Source organism: Oncorhynchus tshawytscha, unplaced genomic scaffold, assembly GCF_018296145.1.
Source record: "Oncorhynchus tshawytscha isolate Ot180627B unplaced genomic scaffold, Otsh_v2.0 Un_contig_2415_pilon_pilon, whole genome shotgun sequence".
Lineage (NCBI taxonomy): Eukaryota > Metazoa > Chordata > Actinopteri > Salmoniformes > Salmonidae > Oncorhynchus > Oncorhynchus tshawytscha.
In genome coordinates this window covers 71792-86562 of record NW_024608889.1, presented here as the reverse complement: position 1 = coordinate 86562, position 14771 = coordinate 71792, and the positions used below count along the sequence as shown (strand labels likewise).

Genomic DNA, 14771 nt, shown 5'->3' with positions numbered 1-14771 from the left:
CGCCACGGTAGGTTGCAGTAATGCACCATAGAAGACCACGGCGCTAGTACAGGAAGAAGAATCTACCATTCATTTCCGTAAATAAAATCGGTCACCATTTTGTCTTCCTGTTGTGAAGTTAGCGGCATGGAGAAGGCACGTTTCATCGTATCAAGATCGAAACAGCATTTTGCGTTGCAAATAGAATTGTAGCTATCTGAACACTATTTCATTTTATTTGTAAGACTGAAGCCTTTCAAATACGTTTCTGTAAACGCATTACCATCAAACTAATAGTAGCTAGCACATTTATAGCAAGCTGTATATAAGCTAACTGTATTGTGTTGTCACGCTTTATGGTTCACAATACTTGCTTACCACTCTGTCTATTGTTGCCATCATTCCCTCCCCAGCGCGTGTGTGTAAAGCATGGAGATTGAGGGGAGAGATTTCATGAACACTCCCCCCTTGAAAACGGTGCGGTTTGGGGGCAATGTTGTTGCCACGTTAGCGAAATTCAAACAGGTGAGATTTCCAATCCAGTGACACCAAACATGGATGCCTTAGTCACTTATGTGATTCACTCTGGAATGTAGTTATAACCTGGTATACATATGACAATATTTGCTGCTGGTTGGTTGTTTTTCAAGGGAGACACCAGTGACTATGAGTTGTTGAAACATCAACTGGCAGATCCAGATATCAAGGTAAATGAGCACAACTAGCAGTTTTGCTACATGTACAGTGTAACAAGGACATTTCCAGAGGTCTTAATGATAATAGAATGTCTTCCTTTTTTGACAGGATGCCCAAATCATCAACTGGCTGCAGGAGTTCCGGAATTGTGTGACACAACTCAGCAAAGACCATGAGCAGCTGATCTATGTGGCTCTGGTGAGGATGGAACACTTGAATCAAGAGATGGACAGTACTGCCCAGGCCAGGAACAGTTTTCTAATGCTATATTCTATCCCTTGTGTCTCTGAACCAGAGGCTGCCGTGGCTGGGCCGAAGCCCTGCCGTAGTGGAGGAGTATCTGTCCTTCCTCAGTAACCTGGTATCTGCCCAGACGGTCTACCTCCGGGCCTGCCTCAAGATGGTGGTCTCCAACTTCAAACCCAGTGAGTTCCTGTCTGTCTGGACATTCTGATAACTCAATATGGCTACTTTGAAGACGTGTTGTTTTTCCTTCCTTTCCAGAGAGAGTGAAGATCTGTGAGGGAGGAGTGGACATCTCTGACTCGGATGATGACGATGAAAGTAGGTGTTACTGTTTCATTACTGTTTGCGATGGGAAACCAAGGTTGTTCAACAGACAGTCCCTGAAATGTTTCATTGAAATACACACTGCAGTAAATTCATAGTGACCTGAGACTGCAGTTGGTAAAAGGCTGCTCCACTCGTCCTTTTAGGGAAACTAGGCACACCTCTAAAGTCCTTGAAGAGTGAGGATGATAAGAGGGCAGGTGAGGTGTAGATAAGATAATGCACGGAGACTCTAGCACTGAGGACTTTCACTGCAGGAGTCCCACCCCTTATGGTTACTGATTAGTCAGGCTGACAGACCTCCTCATAAATCTTAGTTTTACAACCAGTTCACAGATCCAACTTGTTCAACGTTGGATGTTAGTTCAAAACGGCAAATACTTTTTCATTTCTGCACAGTTTTAACCCTTTCTCTTCTTTCTTGATTTGAAGACCTTCCAAGAAGTTTTGACCAGTGTCACCAGGCCCTGCAGCTGATTGGCAGATATGTCCCATCGTATGTAGCCATAAGACAATCCTACAACATGTTGCTGGATCATTTTCAGACCCATGTCTGACCTTGGGAATTGTTGACCCCCAATGCAAACTGGTAACAAACATATTTTTTTGTCCTTCTCATTTCAGCACCAGCTGTTTCCTGATGCCCATTCTGATTGACAACTTTCCTTTTGTGCAGAAATCTTCCAGAACCCTGGTAAGCAGTGGCTGCGGTAGGTAATGTTTTTTTTTTATTGTCAGATTGTTGTACAGTATGGTTGTCTTTCACTCTTCCCAGGAGTGTTATGTCCATAACCTTCTGTCAGGTTGTTGTACAGTATGGTTGTCTTTCACTCTCCCCAGGACTGTTATGTCCTAACTCTTCATCAGTAGGATGCTCAAACTGGACGTATGTGTTGTCTTTCAGTTAAGCCAGGAGTTATGTCCATAACCTTCTGTCAGGTTGTGTGTATGTTTTGTCTTTCAGTTAGGACTGTTATGAAATAACCTTCTGTCAGGTTGTTGTACAGTATGGTTGTCTTTCACTCTCCCCAGGACTGTTATGTCCATAACCTTCTGTCAGGTTGTTGTACAGTATGGTTGTCTTTCACTCTCCCCAGGACTGTTATGTCCATAACCTTCTGTCAGGTTGTTGTACAGTATGGTTGTCTTTCACTCTCCCCAGGACTGTTATGTCCATAACCTTCTTCAGGTTGACAGGTTGTCTGACTCTCCCCAGGACTGTTAGTCTGACTAGAACAGTCACTGGTGTGATAGTTCTCCAGGACTTTATGTCCATAACCTTCTGTCAGGTTGTTGTACAGTATGGTTGTCTTTCTCTCTCTCCCCAGGACTGTTGTTGTCCATAACCATTCTGTCAGGGTACCAGTATGGTTGTCTTTCACTCCCCCAGGACTGTTATGTCCATAACCTTCTGTCAGGTTGTTGTACACTTTCTCATGGTTGTTGTACAGTATGGTTGTCTTTCATCTCCCCAGGACTGTTTGTGCCATAACCTTCTGTCAGGTTGTTGTACAGGGGTTGTCTTTCACTCTCCCCAGACATATGACCAAACCTTCTGACAGGTGTTGTACTCTGGTTGTCTTTCACTCTCCCCAGGACTGTTATGTCCATAACCTTCTGTCAGGTTGTTGTACAGTATGGTTGTCTTTCACTCTCCCCAGGACTGTTATGTCCATAACCTTCTGTCAGGTTGTTGTACAGTATGGTTGTCTTTCACTCTCCCCAGGACTGTTATGTCCATAACCTTCTGTCAGGTTGTTGTACAGTATGGTTGTCTTTCACTCTCCCCAGGAGTGTTATGTCCATAACCTTCTGCGGGTGGCGGTGTACATCCCCTCTCTACGACGAGACGTCCTGGAACTCATCATCAGTAGGATGCTCAAACTGGACGTAAGTGTGTGTTAAGCCACAGTTGCTCGTGTGTGTGTGTGTTTTGGCTTTCCAGTTCTTCACTGAGAAATAGGTGTTTTTTGTGTGCTAACACGGTGTGTTGTGTTCCAGGTGAGTGCTCCCCGGGGAGAGATAGAGGAGGTGGAGGAGAACACTGTGCAGCAGGAGTTGAAAGGAGAGCAGGAGGAGGAGGGCCTCTTTGACATGGTGACTGACTAGATCTGCTACATACAACAGTCACTGGTGTGATAGTTCTCCATTTTGCGACTGATGTGGTGTGACGTTTCCCTCATCTCTCTCTCTCACACAGGATGAGGATGTCTGTTCAGTGAAGTCCAGTCCGGCAGGGACCAATGTGATGGTCCACCCTGTCGCTGAGAGACTGGACACTCTCATGGTTGTGCTGCTGGCCTTCATCAAGGACATGTGCCACGTCAATGGTGAGCACAGGGTCTTCACACACACTCACTAGACATATGACAAGACAGTGCTTACTCTGCTTCCTTTCTCTCTCCCCTTCCACCCCTCTCCTTCCACCCCTCTCTCACCCCTCTCTCTCCCCCCCTCTACTCTCTCTGGCTCTACTCTCTCTCCCCTTCCACCCCTCTATCTCTCTCCCCTCTACTCTCTCTACCCCTCTACTCTCTCTCCCCTTCCACCCCTCCATCTCTCTCCCCCTCTACTCTCTCTCTCTGGCAGGTTGTCTGGATGTGGAGCGGACTAAGGATCTGTACAAGGACCTGGTGTGTGTGTTTGATAAACTTATCCTACCTACACATGCCTCCTGTCACGTCCAATACGCCCTCTTCTACCTCTGCAGCTTCAGACTGGTCAGTACTCGCAACAGTGTGCATCCGTGCAGCTTTAGAGTAGTGGCATTTTATAGAACAGTTGAGTGGGTAACTTGATTGATTGGCTGTGTGTTTGACCCCTCTCTCAGGCTCTGGCAGAGGCGTTTCTGGAACACCTGTGGAGGTTACTGCAGAGCCCGTCTCACCCGGCAGTACTGCGCCAATCTGCCGCTGGCTACATGGGTAGCTTCCTGGCCCGTGCCAACTTCCTGCCCGTCTGTGTGAGTCACACCCTACTTTTGCTGATCAGAAAGGGCTCCTTAGAGCATGTTGGGGTGTGGTTGGTTCTACGCAGCATACTCTCTGGTCCCTCCTAACTCCCTAACTAAGATTCTCTGACTGTTCTCCGTCCTGCAGTACGGTGCGTGCGTGTCTGGACCTGCTGGTCCCCTGGCTCCACCTATACATAGACAGCCAGGACTCCGGCTCCCGGGCCTACTGTGACATCACGCTACACGGGCCCTTCTACAACGCCTGCCAGGCTGTCTTCTACACACTCATCTTCAGACACAGGAGCATCCTGGAGGGTAACATGAAGAAAGGTAGGGGATTACACATGCGTGTAAAACACATACACAGATACTTACAATTTTGTTTTTTATTGTATCAGTTGATATATCTCACTGGCCTGGCAATCTCTGTGGGGGGGCTCTCTACCAGTTTCCAGTATTATATAACTGTGTGTCTGTAAGGGGGGGCTCTCTACCAGTTTCCAGTATTATATAACTGTGTGTCTGTAAGGGGGGCTCTCTACCAGTTTCCAGTATTATATAACTGTGTGTCTGTAAGGGGGGCTCTCTACCAGTTTCCAGTATTATATAACTGTGTGTCTGTAAGGGGGGCTCTCTACCAGTTTCCAGTATTATATAACTGTGTGTCTGTAAGGGGGGGGGGCTCTCTACCAGTTTCCAGTATTATATAACTGTGTGTCTGTAAGGGGGGCTCTCTACCAGTTTCCAGTATTATATAACTGTGTGTCTGTAAGGGGGGCTCTCTACCAGTTTCCAGTATTATATAACTGTGTGTCTGTAAGGGGGGGCTCTCTACCAGTTTCCAGTATTATATAACTGTGTGTCTGTTTCCCTCCCAGGGCTGGCGTACCTGCAGAGTCTGAACCTAGAGAGGATAGTGATGTGTCAGCTCAACCCTCTGAAGGTCTGCCTGCCTGCCGTCACCAACATGTTTGCTGCCATCACCAGGTACAGTGGTACACCGACCAACCACCCTTTAAGCCAGTCGCACATCAATTACCCTCTGCTACAGCACTGTGTTAGTTTCTGTCTGCTTCTAAAAATGTGAAGTGGTTGTTTGACCCAGATGTGTATCCATCCATCCACAGAAAGTACCAGTTGGTGTTCTGCTACACCATCATCGAGAGGAACAACCGCCATGTTCTCCCCGTGGTCCGCAGCTCCGTGGGGGCGACTGTGTGTCCACCAACACCAACCCCCTGGACAGTTTCTTCCCCTTCGACCCCTACGTGCTCAAGAGGTAACCCATGAACCCTTCTCAGGGACCACATATCAGTAGGCACAAAACAGGAGAAATTGGTTGGAAATGGCAGTAGTACAACCTGAACTCTAAGAAGAGAGTTCATTTTCCATTTCTGATCATGTTTTTCTTCTCTCCTCTCCAGGTCAAGTAAACTCATCGAGCCCCTCTACCAGGTGTGGGAGGAGCCAGCAGACACTGAGGTGGACACCGTCACCACCAAGAGAGTCAGACCGGTAAAACACAGACAGTCTTGTATTCTCTCAGGGACACACATGATTGGATGCTGTGTGTCTCCCTATTGGTTGTTTTTGTGGTTTGATTGGCTGTTTTCTCTCTGTCTCAGTGCTCGGATGCAGATGAGGATGACTTCCTGCGAGGGGAGACGCCGGAGACAAAGGGGGTGATGGGTATGACCCCTGGCTCGTATGAGTCACACCTCCACAGCCCCAGCAGTGTGGGCTCGCCGCCCATCTCCTTCCTACAGAGACCCTTCTGACACCCCTGTATTTAACATGGACTCATCCACAACCCCCTGAAAAATGGACTATTCCACAACCCTGAGCGCCTTCATACAGAGACACCCAGCTTTAAAATTTTCAAATGGAATATTAAATGATCTTACCATAGACCGGTTTAAAATGGACGGGTCCATCCTTCCCTATCCTCACTGACGAGAAGTATCAGTCGGAACCATCTACAATCACCACCCCATCAAGAACCTACTCCAGGATGCAAAAGATTATGAACACAGTGTACAATGCGTGGCTAGAGCTATTAATTTTATAATAATGGTTCTATGTTAAAGCAGTTAACATATTATAACTGGTTAATAGTGAATAAGTTAATTTAACTCAACTATGGAAAGAAGATGTATTTGTTTTATCTAGGATGGGTAAATCAAAGATTTTGTGTTCTCAGCGAAGGTAACTGTATTTACAAAAACAAAATATCTGACACTTTCAATGGTTCATTGATTTTGGTTGTCTGATCTACAATTTGTGTCAAGTTCTGAACAACACATATTTATATAATTTTACAAATTGTAAACATGTTCCCTTATTGAAATTCTTAACCAGAACAGATACTTGTAAGAAAGGTCACCTGCAGTAGATGAAAAGGGAAACAAATCTGTAAACTTGTACTTGTATGTATGGAGTATCAATTACAGAGTTGACAAACACAACCCTGTAAATAAAAGTCAAACTATTTGTGGTTGACAGAAATTAATTTACTGTACAGGGATGTCCTGTCCCACTCTGTTGCACTGTAACACACATCCTCTCAGGTAGGATTCTCAGAGGGTGTTTGCTTTGCGTATAAAAATACGGAAACACTTTCTCTGTGAACTTGTGTGAGAAAGAGTAAAGGGGTGTATCGTCATCAGCAGGGTCAAAGAAAGACACTTGACCCTTGTCCCAGTCCAGCTGCACTCTGACCCTCTTGAGTTTCTCTGTGACTGTCATGGCTGTTGGGGGTGAGGTCATCGCTCTGTACTCCCTGTCTCGCAGACACATGGTCCAAAACCCGTTCTCCGGCCGGGCCTGGACCTCCGCATTCCTGGTGACAGACGTACAGGCCACGCCCAGAATCCAGTCGTTGTTACATCCTGTATCCACTACCCAGCAGTGGCTTCCTGAGCAAAGCCCGGTCATGCCCAGGACCTCTGCACTCATGTGGAAGCGCTCAGGGTTGTCAGGGAGACGGTGGGGCTGGCTGGTGTACTGAAGGGACGTGAGCTCATGTGACAAGAAGAGGCAGGGGTGGGCTGTGTTTGGGTCCAAGGTCACAGGAGCTGAAGAGGAGGAAATGGGCCAGAGACTGGGTTAGAGACAGGAAAAGGGTTTGGGTCACTCACCACTGTTTTAGCTTCTCTCCGCCAGGTTAAAATGCTGTGGGAGTTAACCTCTTATCTCCTCATCTCTGTTAACCATTGAAATTGACTTACTATATTCAACATGCAGAAGCATTTTCTTACAGACTCTGTACTTAAGGTTACAGAGGTGCTTGGCCACATCAATCAGCGCCCCTGAAATCCTCTCCGGGCCCTGCCCTGTGCACTGGGCTCTGAAATGACAAGATAATACAATTGTCCTGTTCAATATTCCAAAGCAGAGAGAGGGAGGAAAAAATAGAATGATCGACAGAGAGGTGGGGGATTTCAACATACCTCTCTATAGTGGCTTTACAATTCTGAAAAGCAAAGAAAGTGTAATATTGTGGCTGAATAAAAAAATAATCCCATCCTCTCCTCAAAAACAATTATTCTGGCTTTTTTAAAATTTGTGTGTAATGTGTAAATTGTGCCAGTACAAACCTGGAGCAATGCCATGTCATCAGCATCAGACATCTCCTGTGTTATGACTGTTATAGTCTCTTTGAGGTATAACATCCCTGCTGCAGCCTTTGTCACCATACTCTTCATCAGCCCTATCTTCTCCTCTTCCTCCTCCTTCAGAGCAGCTAGCCTCGCTGCCTCTTCCTCATACAGGAACTGGTGGAGTTCCACAAACAGATCCTTTATCTGCCTCTCTGTCTCCAGGGCCTGATTCTGAGGGGCAGTTAGAGCACAACTTGATGGATTTGAGTTCATTTTAATGAAAAGGAAACTGAGATGACATCTGTGGAGATTACCTTAATGGACTCGAGCATCTCTTCAGAGGTTCCCTTCAGTCTAATGAGGGAGTCCAGAGTATGCTGTAAGGTTTTCAGTGCTACGTTGAGCTCATCCTAGAAGTCAGAGGGTATTCTAACATGAGGCTTCTTATGAAAGCAGCAAGCTGTAACTCGATTAAACATCTAGATTTAATTATGTGAAATAAATTAACAATAGGTTCAATGCCAGGTGTGTCGCTTGACTAAAATAACCCTTTCAATACCTGAGATAATTTATTATGTTTAAAGATGTTTTACTCTGCAAACACACTGTATGTCCATCAACACCACTCACTGACGGATAACAAGCAGATCAGTTTATCCCATAGGAATGCTTATAACACTGGAATTTTTGCTAATTTCTCTGCTAATACTGTACACTCACATATACTGTCAGGATAGACCTGATTAACAGCATTCTACTGCCAGGGGCCACAGGCTCCTTACATGAGAAAATGGCAACGTTAACTATGAAAACAGTTAAAGGATTTCATGCATATACATACTAGAGATTTCAATTATCATTTCAATTATTATTCAGTCTCACCTTGCAATCCTGTGCTGCCTTCTCTGTGGGTATGCAGCCATGGTTCTTGTGTATTTTCGAGGCTTGGCACACTACACAGACAGGCTGCTTGTCCACCAGACAGAAGAATCTGAGTCTCTCTCCATGTAGACTACAAAGTACACGGTTCCCCTCGACTGAGCTCTGAATCCTGCTCTGTTGCAAAGCTTCACAGAGGTTCTTCAGAGCCAGGTTGGAGGGAGGGGTGCGCTTGGAAGCTCTTCTCCTGCAGACAGGGCACTGTCTGTGGGCTGAGGTGTTCCAGTAGCATTGTAGGCAGGTCTTACAAAAGCTGTGGCTACATGGTAGGAGGACAGGGTCCCTGAAGATGTCACAGCACACAGGACAGGAGAGATCCTCCTCTGGGAGACACACACTGGATGACATGTATGTCTTCACCTGATCAGGTACCGGGAGTCTGTGAAGAAGATATCCTCTGGCTTAAATAATACTACATTCCCATGTCAAACATATAAACGTGGAGATTATTTACTTTGTCTTTCAGAAATCACCTCCCTTTTGATTTTCAAAACAGATACTCAAAGTGCCTATTCTTCCATTGTTCTTGTTGTAATGCCAGACCTTAAAAGTGCAGGCTGTTTTCCTGTCTGTTGAGTTGTGTTTGTGTGTGACTCCAGAGACACACAGTTCTGTGTGACAGACAGCAATGAGAAACAGGAAGTCTAGCCCTATTGGTCACATGTGGAATAGCTGCAAACTGGTTTAGCCTAGAACCTGTTACATGTTTTGAATAGCAACATTGATAAAGGTTGTGGATAGAGATACACAATCAATAACTTTAAAAGCCTTTAAAAGACTGAAAAGTGAAAGACGACTGTCAAGATATCTCTCATGAAGCAGGATGAAAATATGATCAACCAAAATTATTGGTAAAATCATCATAAATAAAATTGGCCTCACATTACATTGTGTTCCTAAAACATATGAATTTACATGTTTATAACAAAGGCAGGTACAATTTAGGCGTAACGTAAACACCATACACATCATGACCTATTGTATACAACTGTTATACCTGTTTGTACCTTGCACTATATTAATTATTTGCAAATAAAACTTACAATGGGGATAACTGTGTAATCTAAAGCAATAATTATATGCCAGTGCTTTTGACACCAATGAATGCTCATATAGAGCAAAGCTTCAAAAGGTATTCTGTAGGCCAAATCTTCCCCTTCCACAACCTCAATGGCAAACCAAGTTTCTTCCCCAAAAGCCTGTGCAGTTTCATTGCATTTACATTAGGAAAGGGGATGAAGAGGGGTTCACAGGGGGAGAAAGGGGTTTGGAGGAGCTAGCCTGTGTTTCCCTTGAAAACTCAAGGTTTCAGGATATTGTTTAAAAACAAATCAACCATCTGCCTCCAGCTCCAGTGTGGTATTTTAAATATTTGTTATTGTTGCTTGGTGTCAATATCAGATCAAATCCAACTTGATTTGTCAGATGCACCGAATACAACCGTGAAATGCTTACTTACAAGCTCTTAACCAACAGTGCAGTTCAAGAAGAGTTAAGAAAATATTTACCAAGTAGACTAAAATAAAAAGTAACAATAAAAAGTAACACAAGTGACTATGCATAGATAATAAACAGCGAGTAGCAGCAGTGTAAAAAAGGGAGGGTGTCAATGTAAATTGTCCGGTGGCAATTTTATTAATTGTTCAGCAGTCTTATGGCTTGGGGGTAGAAGCTGTTGCGGAGCCTTTTGGTCCTAGACTTGGCACTCCAGGACTGCTTGCTGTGCGGTATCAGAGAAAACAGTCTATAACTTGGGTGACCAGAGTCTCTGACAATTTTATGGGCTTTCCTCTGACACTGCCTATTATATAGGTCCTGGATGGCAGGAAGTTTGGCCCCATTGATGTACTGGGCCGTTCCACTACCCTCTGTAGCGCCTTACGGTCAGATGCCGAGCAGTTGACATACTAAGGCAATGATGCAACCGGTCAGGATGCTCTTGATGTTGCAGCTGTAGAACCTTTTGAGGATATGGGGACACATGTCAAATCTTTTCAGTCTCCTGGGGTGGAAAAGGTTTTGTCGTGCCCTCTTCACGACCGTCTTGGTATGTTTGGACCATGATACTTTGTTGGTGATGTGGACACCAAGGAAATTGAAACTCTCAACATTAGTCCACATTGTGTGGTTTGTAGCAACAATCACTACATGTGATTGTGACCACTTTATATTATTGGGGAAAATCTATGAACATTCATTAGTGGCTTGATGACGATGATAATTTCAGGCTACTCACAAGAGATGTTATTGTAGGATGCATGCAGCTATCACTACACCACTCAGTGACTATAGTCGTGTAACTACGCATCTCTGGAACAATCTCTTACATTCAAAGACTCAATCATGGACACTCTTACTGACAGTTGTGGCTGCTTTGTGTGATGTATTGTTGTCTCTACCTTCTTGACTTTTGTGCTGTTGTCTGTGCCCAATAATGTTTGTACCATGTTGTTGGTATGTTGTGTTGCTACCATGCTATTTTGTCATGAGTTGCTGCCTTGCTATGTTGTTGTCTTTAGGTCTCACTTTATGTAGTGTTGTGTTGACTCTCTTGTTGTGATGTGTGTTTTGCACTGTATTTATATTGTATTTATTTATTTTTATTAAATTTAAAAAATCCCAGGCCCCGTTCTCGCAGGAGGCCTTTTGCCTTTTGTTAGACCGTCATTGTAAATAAGAATTTGTTCTTAACTGACTTGCCTAGTTAAATAAATGTTAAATAAAATAAAATAAATAAAATGGCGAGATCCAAATCACAGCATCCTATCCGCTCTCTCCACGAGCCTAGGACGATGTATCCCCCTTTTCCTCCAGTCTTTCGTTACCATGGGGATGACGTCAGGTTGCACCACCGATTCGGCCCAGTAGTAGCAGGAGAGGCGGGTCCATCAGATAGTCAGCTGGGTAAGAAGACAAAGAGAGTCCTCCAAGCCCAGTACCTTCTCGTTCCACCGTCGAATCTTTCACAGCTAACGCCCTTCCTTCCATCCAAAATGCGCGAAATAGTGCATCTGCAAGCCGGACAGTGCGGAAACCAGATTGGAGCCAAGGTATTACTCTTCTCTTGTTTGTATATCAATAAAATAGATTGCTTGATTTGGGGATTGCATGCGACCTAGATAAACCTCTCGTTCTCTCTGCGTAGTGCGTAGCTAAATTAAGAATGGCCGCTTGTAATCCACCCATAAGACTGCATCCTCGATAGGCTATAATAGGCCTATAGGCTACCATGGACGAAAAATGCATGATCATTCCGTGAACAAGATAAACTAATTTTAATCGATGTTGCATACGATATGACATGTCCTGATTTAATTTTTTTTTATTTTTTCCGCTGATTCATTCTCAATGGTTATTTGGGGTCCTTGTAATATGGGCGTTGAAGGGAAAGATATGGTAGCCTACTAGAATACCTCTGTTCTCCCTCTTATGACATTACATATTCAACCTGATTAATATTTCGGTCTAAATGGCATTTTAATCATTCATTTGAAGCATTTAGACGATTCCATAATTATGTAAAGGGAATATTTAATGCAAGTCATGCTATTTGTGTTGCTCTTGAAAAGGTAAATGTCCATTCAACAGAAAATACACATTGCATTATCTATTTATTTATATTCTAATTTGCGTTTTAAATGGATGCTTCTGTGTATTGCTATTGACTTGCATCTCCTCCCCCTGTACCCTCTATCTCTCACTCTCTCTCATTCTCTCTCGTCTCAGTTCTGGGAGGTGATCAGTGATGAGCATGGCATCGACCCGACTGGAACCTACCATGGAGACAGCGACCTGCAGCTAGACAGGATCAATGTGTACTACAATGAGGCCTCAGGTACAGTATGCACATTATATAGCATTGCATACATAAACCACAATGTCTCCAATTTATTGAAACATGCGCAATTAAATAAACTGCTGTTTTAATTAGGAAAAATTAACTGATTACACTTGTACAAACAAATAATACATATATAAAACATATACAGGAACAATAGTTTCAGTATGCCCAACATTTCCCTATTCTTATTTTATGTACATATTCTTATTCATTCCTTTACACTTGTGTGTATAAGGTAGTTGTTGTGAAATTGTTAAATTACTTGTTAGATATTACTGCATGGTCGGAACTAGAAGCACAAGCATTTCGCTACACTCACATTAACATCTGCTAACCATGTATGTGACAAATAAAAATGTATTTGATTTTGATTTTATTTTTCAGGTGGGAAGTATGTCCCCCGTGCCATCCTGGTGGATCTGGAGCCGGGCACCATGGACTCTGTCAGGTCTGGCCCCTTCGGACAGATCTTCAGGCCAGACAACTTTGTCTTTGGTGAGTGGTTGGTTTGGTGAGTGCAGACATGAGATTTGTTGGCAGACTACTAGTGTAATCTTGTCCAGGAAATAATGGGTTATGACACTTCTGTCTGCAGGCCAGAGTGGAGCTGGAAACAACTGGGCCAAGGGCCACTACACAGAGGGAGCAGAGCTGGTAGACTCTGTCATGGATGTAGTGAGGAAGGAGGCAGAGAGCTGTGACTGTCTCCAGGGTTTTCAGCTCACCCATTCCCTGGGTGGGGGTACTGGCTCTGGCATGGGCACCCTGCTCATCAGCAAGATCCGTGAGGAGTACCCTGACCGCATCATGAACACCTTCAGCGTGGTGCCCTCTCCCAAAGTGTCCGACACAGTGGTGGAGCCCTACAACGCCACCCTCTCTGTGCATCAGCTGGTGGAGAACACAGATGAGACCTTCTGCATCGACAACGAAGCCCTCTACGACATCTGCTTCCGCACTCTCAAGCTCACCACACCCACCTATGGAGACCTCAACCACCTGGTGTCAGCCACCATGAGTGGAGTGACCACCTGCCTTCGTTTCCCTGGCCAGCTCAACGCCGACCTCCGCAAACTGGCTGTCAACATGGTGCCCTTCCCCCGCCTGCACTTCTTCATGCCCGGCTTTGCCCCCCTCACCAGCAGGGGGAGCCAGCAGTACCGCGCCCTGTCCGTGCCTGAGCTCACCCAGCAGATGTTCGACTCCAAGAACATGATGGCGGCCTGCGACCCTCGACACGGCCGTTACCTCACCGTGGCCGCCATCTTCCGTGGTCGCATGTCCATGAAGGAGGTGGATGAGCAGATGCTCAACGTCCAGAACAAGAACAGCAGCTACTTTGTGGAATGGATCCCCAACAACGTGAAGACCGCTGTCTGCGACATCCCACCCCGCGGCCTCAAGATGTCTGCCACCTTCATCGGCAACAGCACAGCCATCCAGGAGCTGTTCAAGCGTATCTCTGAGCAGTTCACTGCCATGTTCCGCCGTAAGGCCTTCCTTCACTGGTACACCGGAGAGGGTATGGATGAGATGGAGTTCACTGAGGCTGAGAGCAACATGAATGACCTGGTGTCTGAGTACCAGCAGTACCAAGATGCCACCGCTGAGGAGGGCGAGTTTGAAGAGGAGGGAGAAGAGGAAGCCGCCTAAACCATCCAGTCACTCAACTGCCAAACAGTCTATCACTCCCCTCCGTCCTGACCCCAAAGCACAACTTGATTGATTTAAATTAATGTTAAAGAAAAGGAAACTCCGATTTGTGATAATTAAATGAATGTGCTCAAACATCTCTTCAGCGGTTCCCTTCAGTCTAATTAGTATCCTGTAATGTTTTCAGGTCTCATCCTAGAAGTCAGAGGGTATTCTAACATGAGGTTTCTTATGAAAGCAGCAAGCTGTAACTCGATGTCTAAATTGAATTATGTGAATAAATTAACAATGTGTTCCAATGCTTGGTGTGTTGCTTTACTTAAATAATTTTCAATACCTGAGATAATTTTCTAAGTTTACAAAAAAATATTTATTTCCTGTAAAAACATCAGTCCATCATTTGACCTGCTGGTTGTATGTCAGTAAGTGGCACTGATGTACAGCCAGCAGGTCAGACATCCCATAGGAATGCAGATAGAACACTTTGGACCATGGTAGGTAAATTATGGTGCATTGGGAAATGTTGTGTGCCGGCAAAGAA

General features: G+C 44.9%; 3 protein-coding genes and 1 long non-coding RNA gene across 4 annotated transcripts; 2 read left to right on the top strand and 2 right to left on the bottom strand.

Annotated features, from left to right (window-relative positions):
* Positions 1-374: 374 nt before the first annotated feature.
* rrn3 (RRN3 homolog, RNA polymerase I transcription factor) lies at positions 375-6691 on the top strand. Its single transcript, XM_042313815.1, is given in 19 exon segments — positions 375-504; positions 630-686; positions 784-873; positions 971-1100; positions 1180-1239; positions 1678-1741; positions 1870-1939; positions 3037-3135; positions 3247-3342; positions 3446-3575; positions 3835-3965; positions 4076-4201; positions 4251-4255; positions 4344-4528; positions 5077-5185; positions 5326-5399; positions 5402-5477; positions 5623-5713; positions 5824-6691. Coding segments are annotated over 19 exon segments (1842 nt in total). The 5' UTR covers positions 375-408; the 3' UTR covers positions 5977-6691.
* Positions 2235-3156, bottom strand: LOC121843930. The gene is made up of 2 exons (XR_006081803.1): positions 2925-3156; positions 2235-2425 (listed from the first exon to the last, which is right to left on the bottom strand). It is a non-coding gene; the product is annotated as an uncharacterized LOC121843930 (long non-coding RNA).
* Positions 6692-6712: 21 nt separating the features above from the next.
* On the bottom strand, positions 6713-9369 carry LOC112226220 (zinc-binding protein A33; the record flags this gene model as incomplete). The annotated part of the gene is given in 6 exon segments (XM_024390588.2): positions 6713-7272; positions 7426-7544; positions 7648-7670; positions 7795-8028; positions 8112-8207; positions 8680-9369. Coding segments are annotated over 6 exon segments (1437 nt in total), but the record flags the coding sequence as incomplete, so codon positions are not given.
* Positions 9370-11626: 2257 nt separating this feature from the next.
* Positions 11627-14529, top strand: LOC112226221 (tubulin beta-4B chain-like). Its single transcript, XM_024433806.2, has 4 exons — positions 11627-11786; positions 12463-12571; positions 12962-13072; positions 13173-14529. The coding sequence occupies exons 1-4, from the start codon at positions 11730-11732 to the stop codon at positions 14228-14230; spliced, it is 1335 nt and encodes a 444-aa protein (XP_024289574.2). The 5' UTR covers positions 11627-11729; the 3' UTR covers positions 14231-14529.
* The last annotated feature ends 242 nt before the right edge of the window (positions 14530-14771 follow it).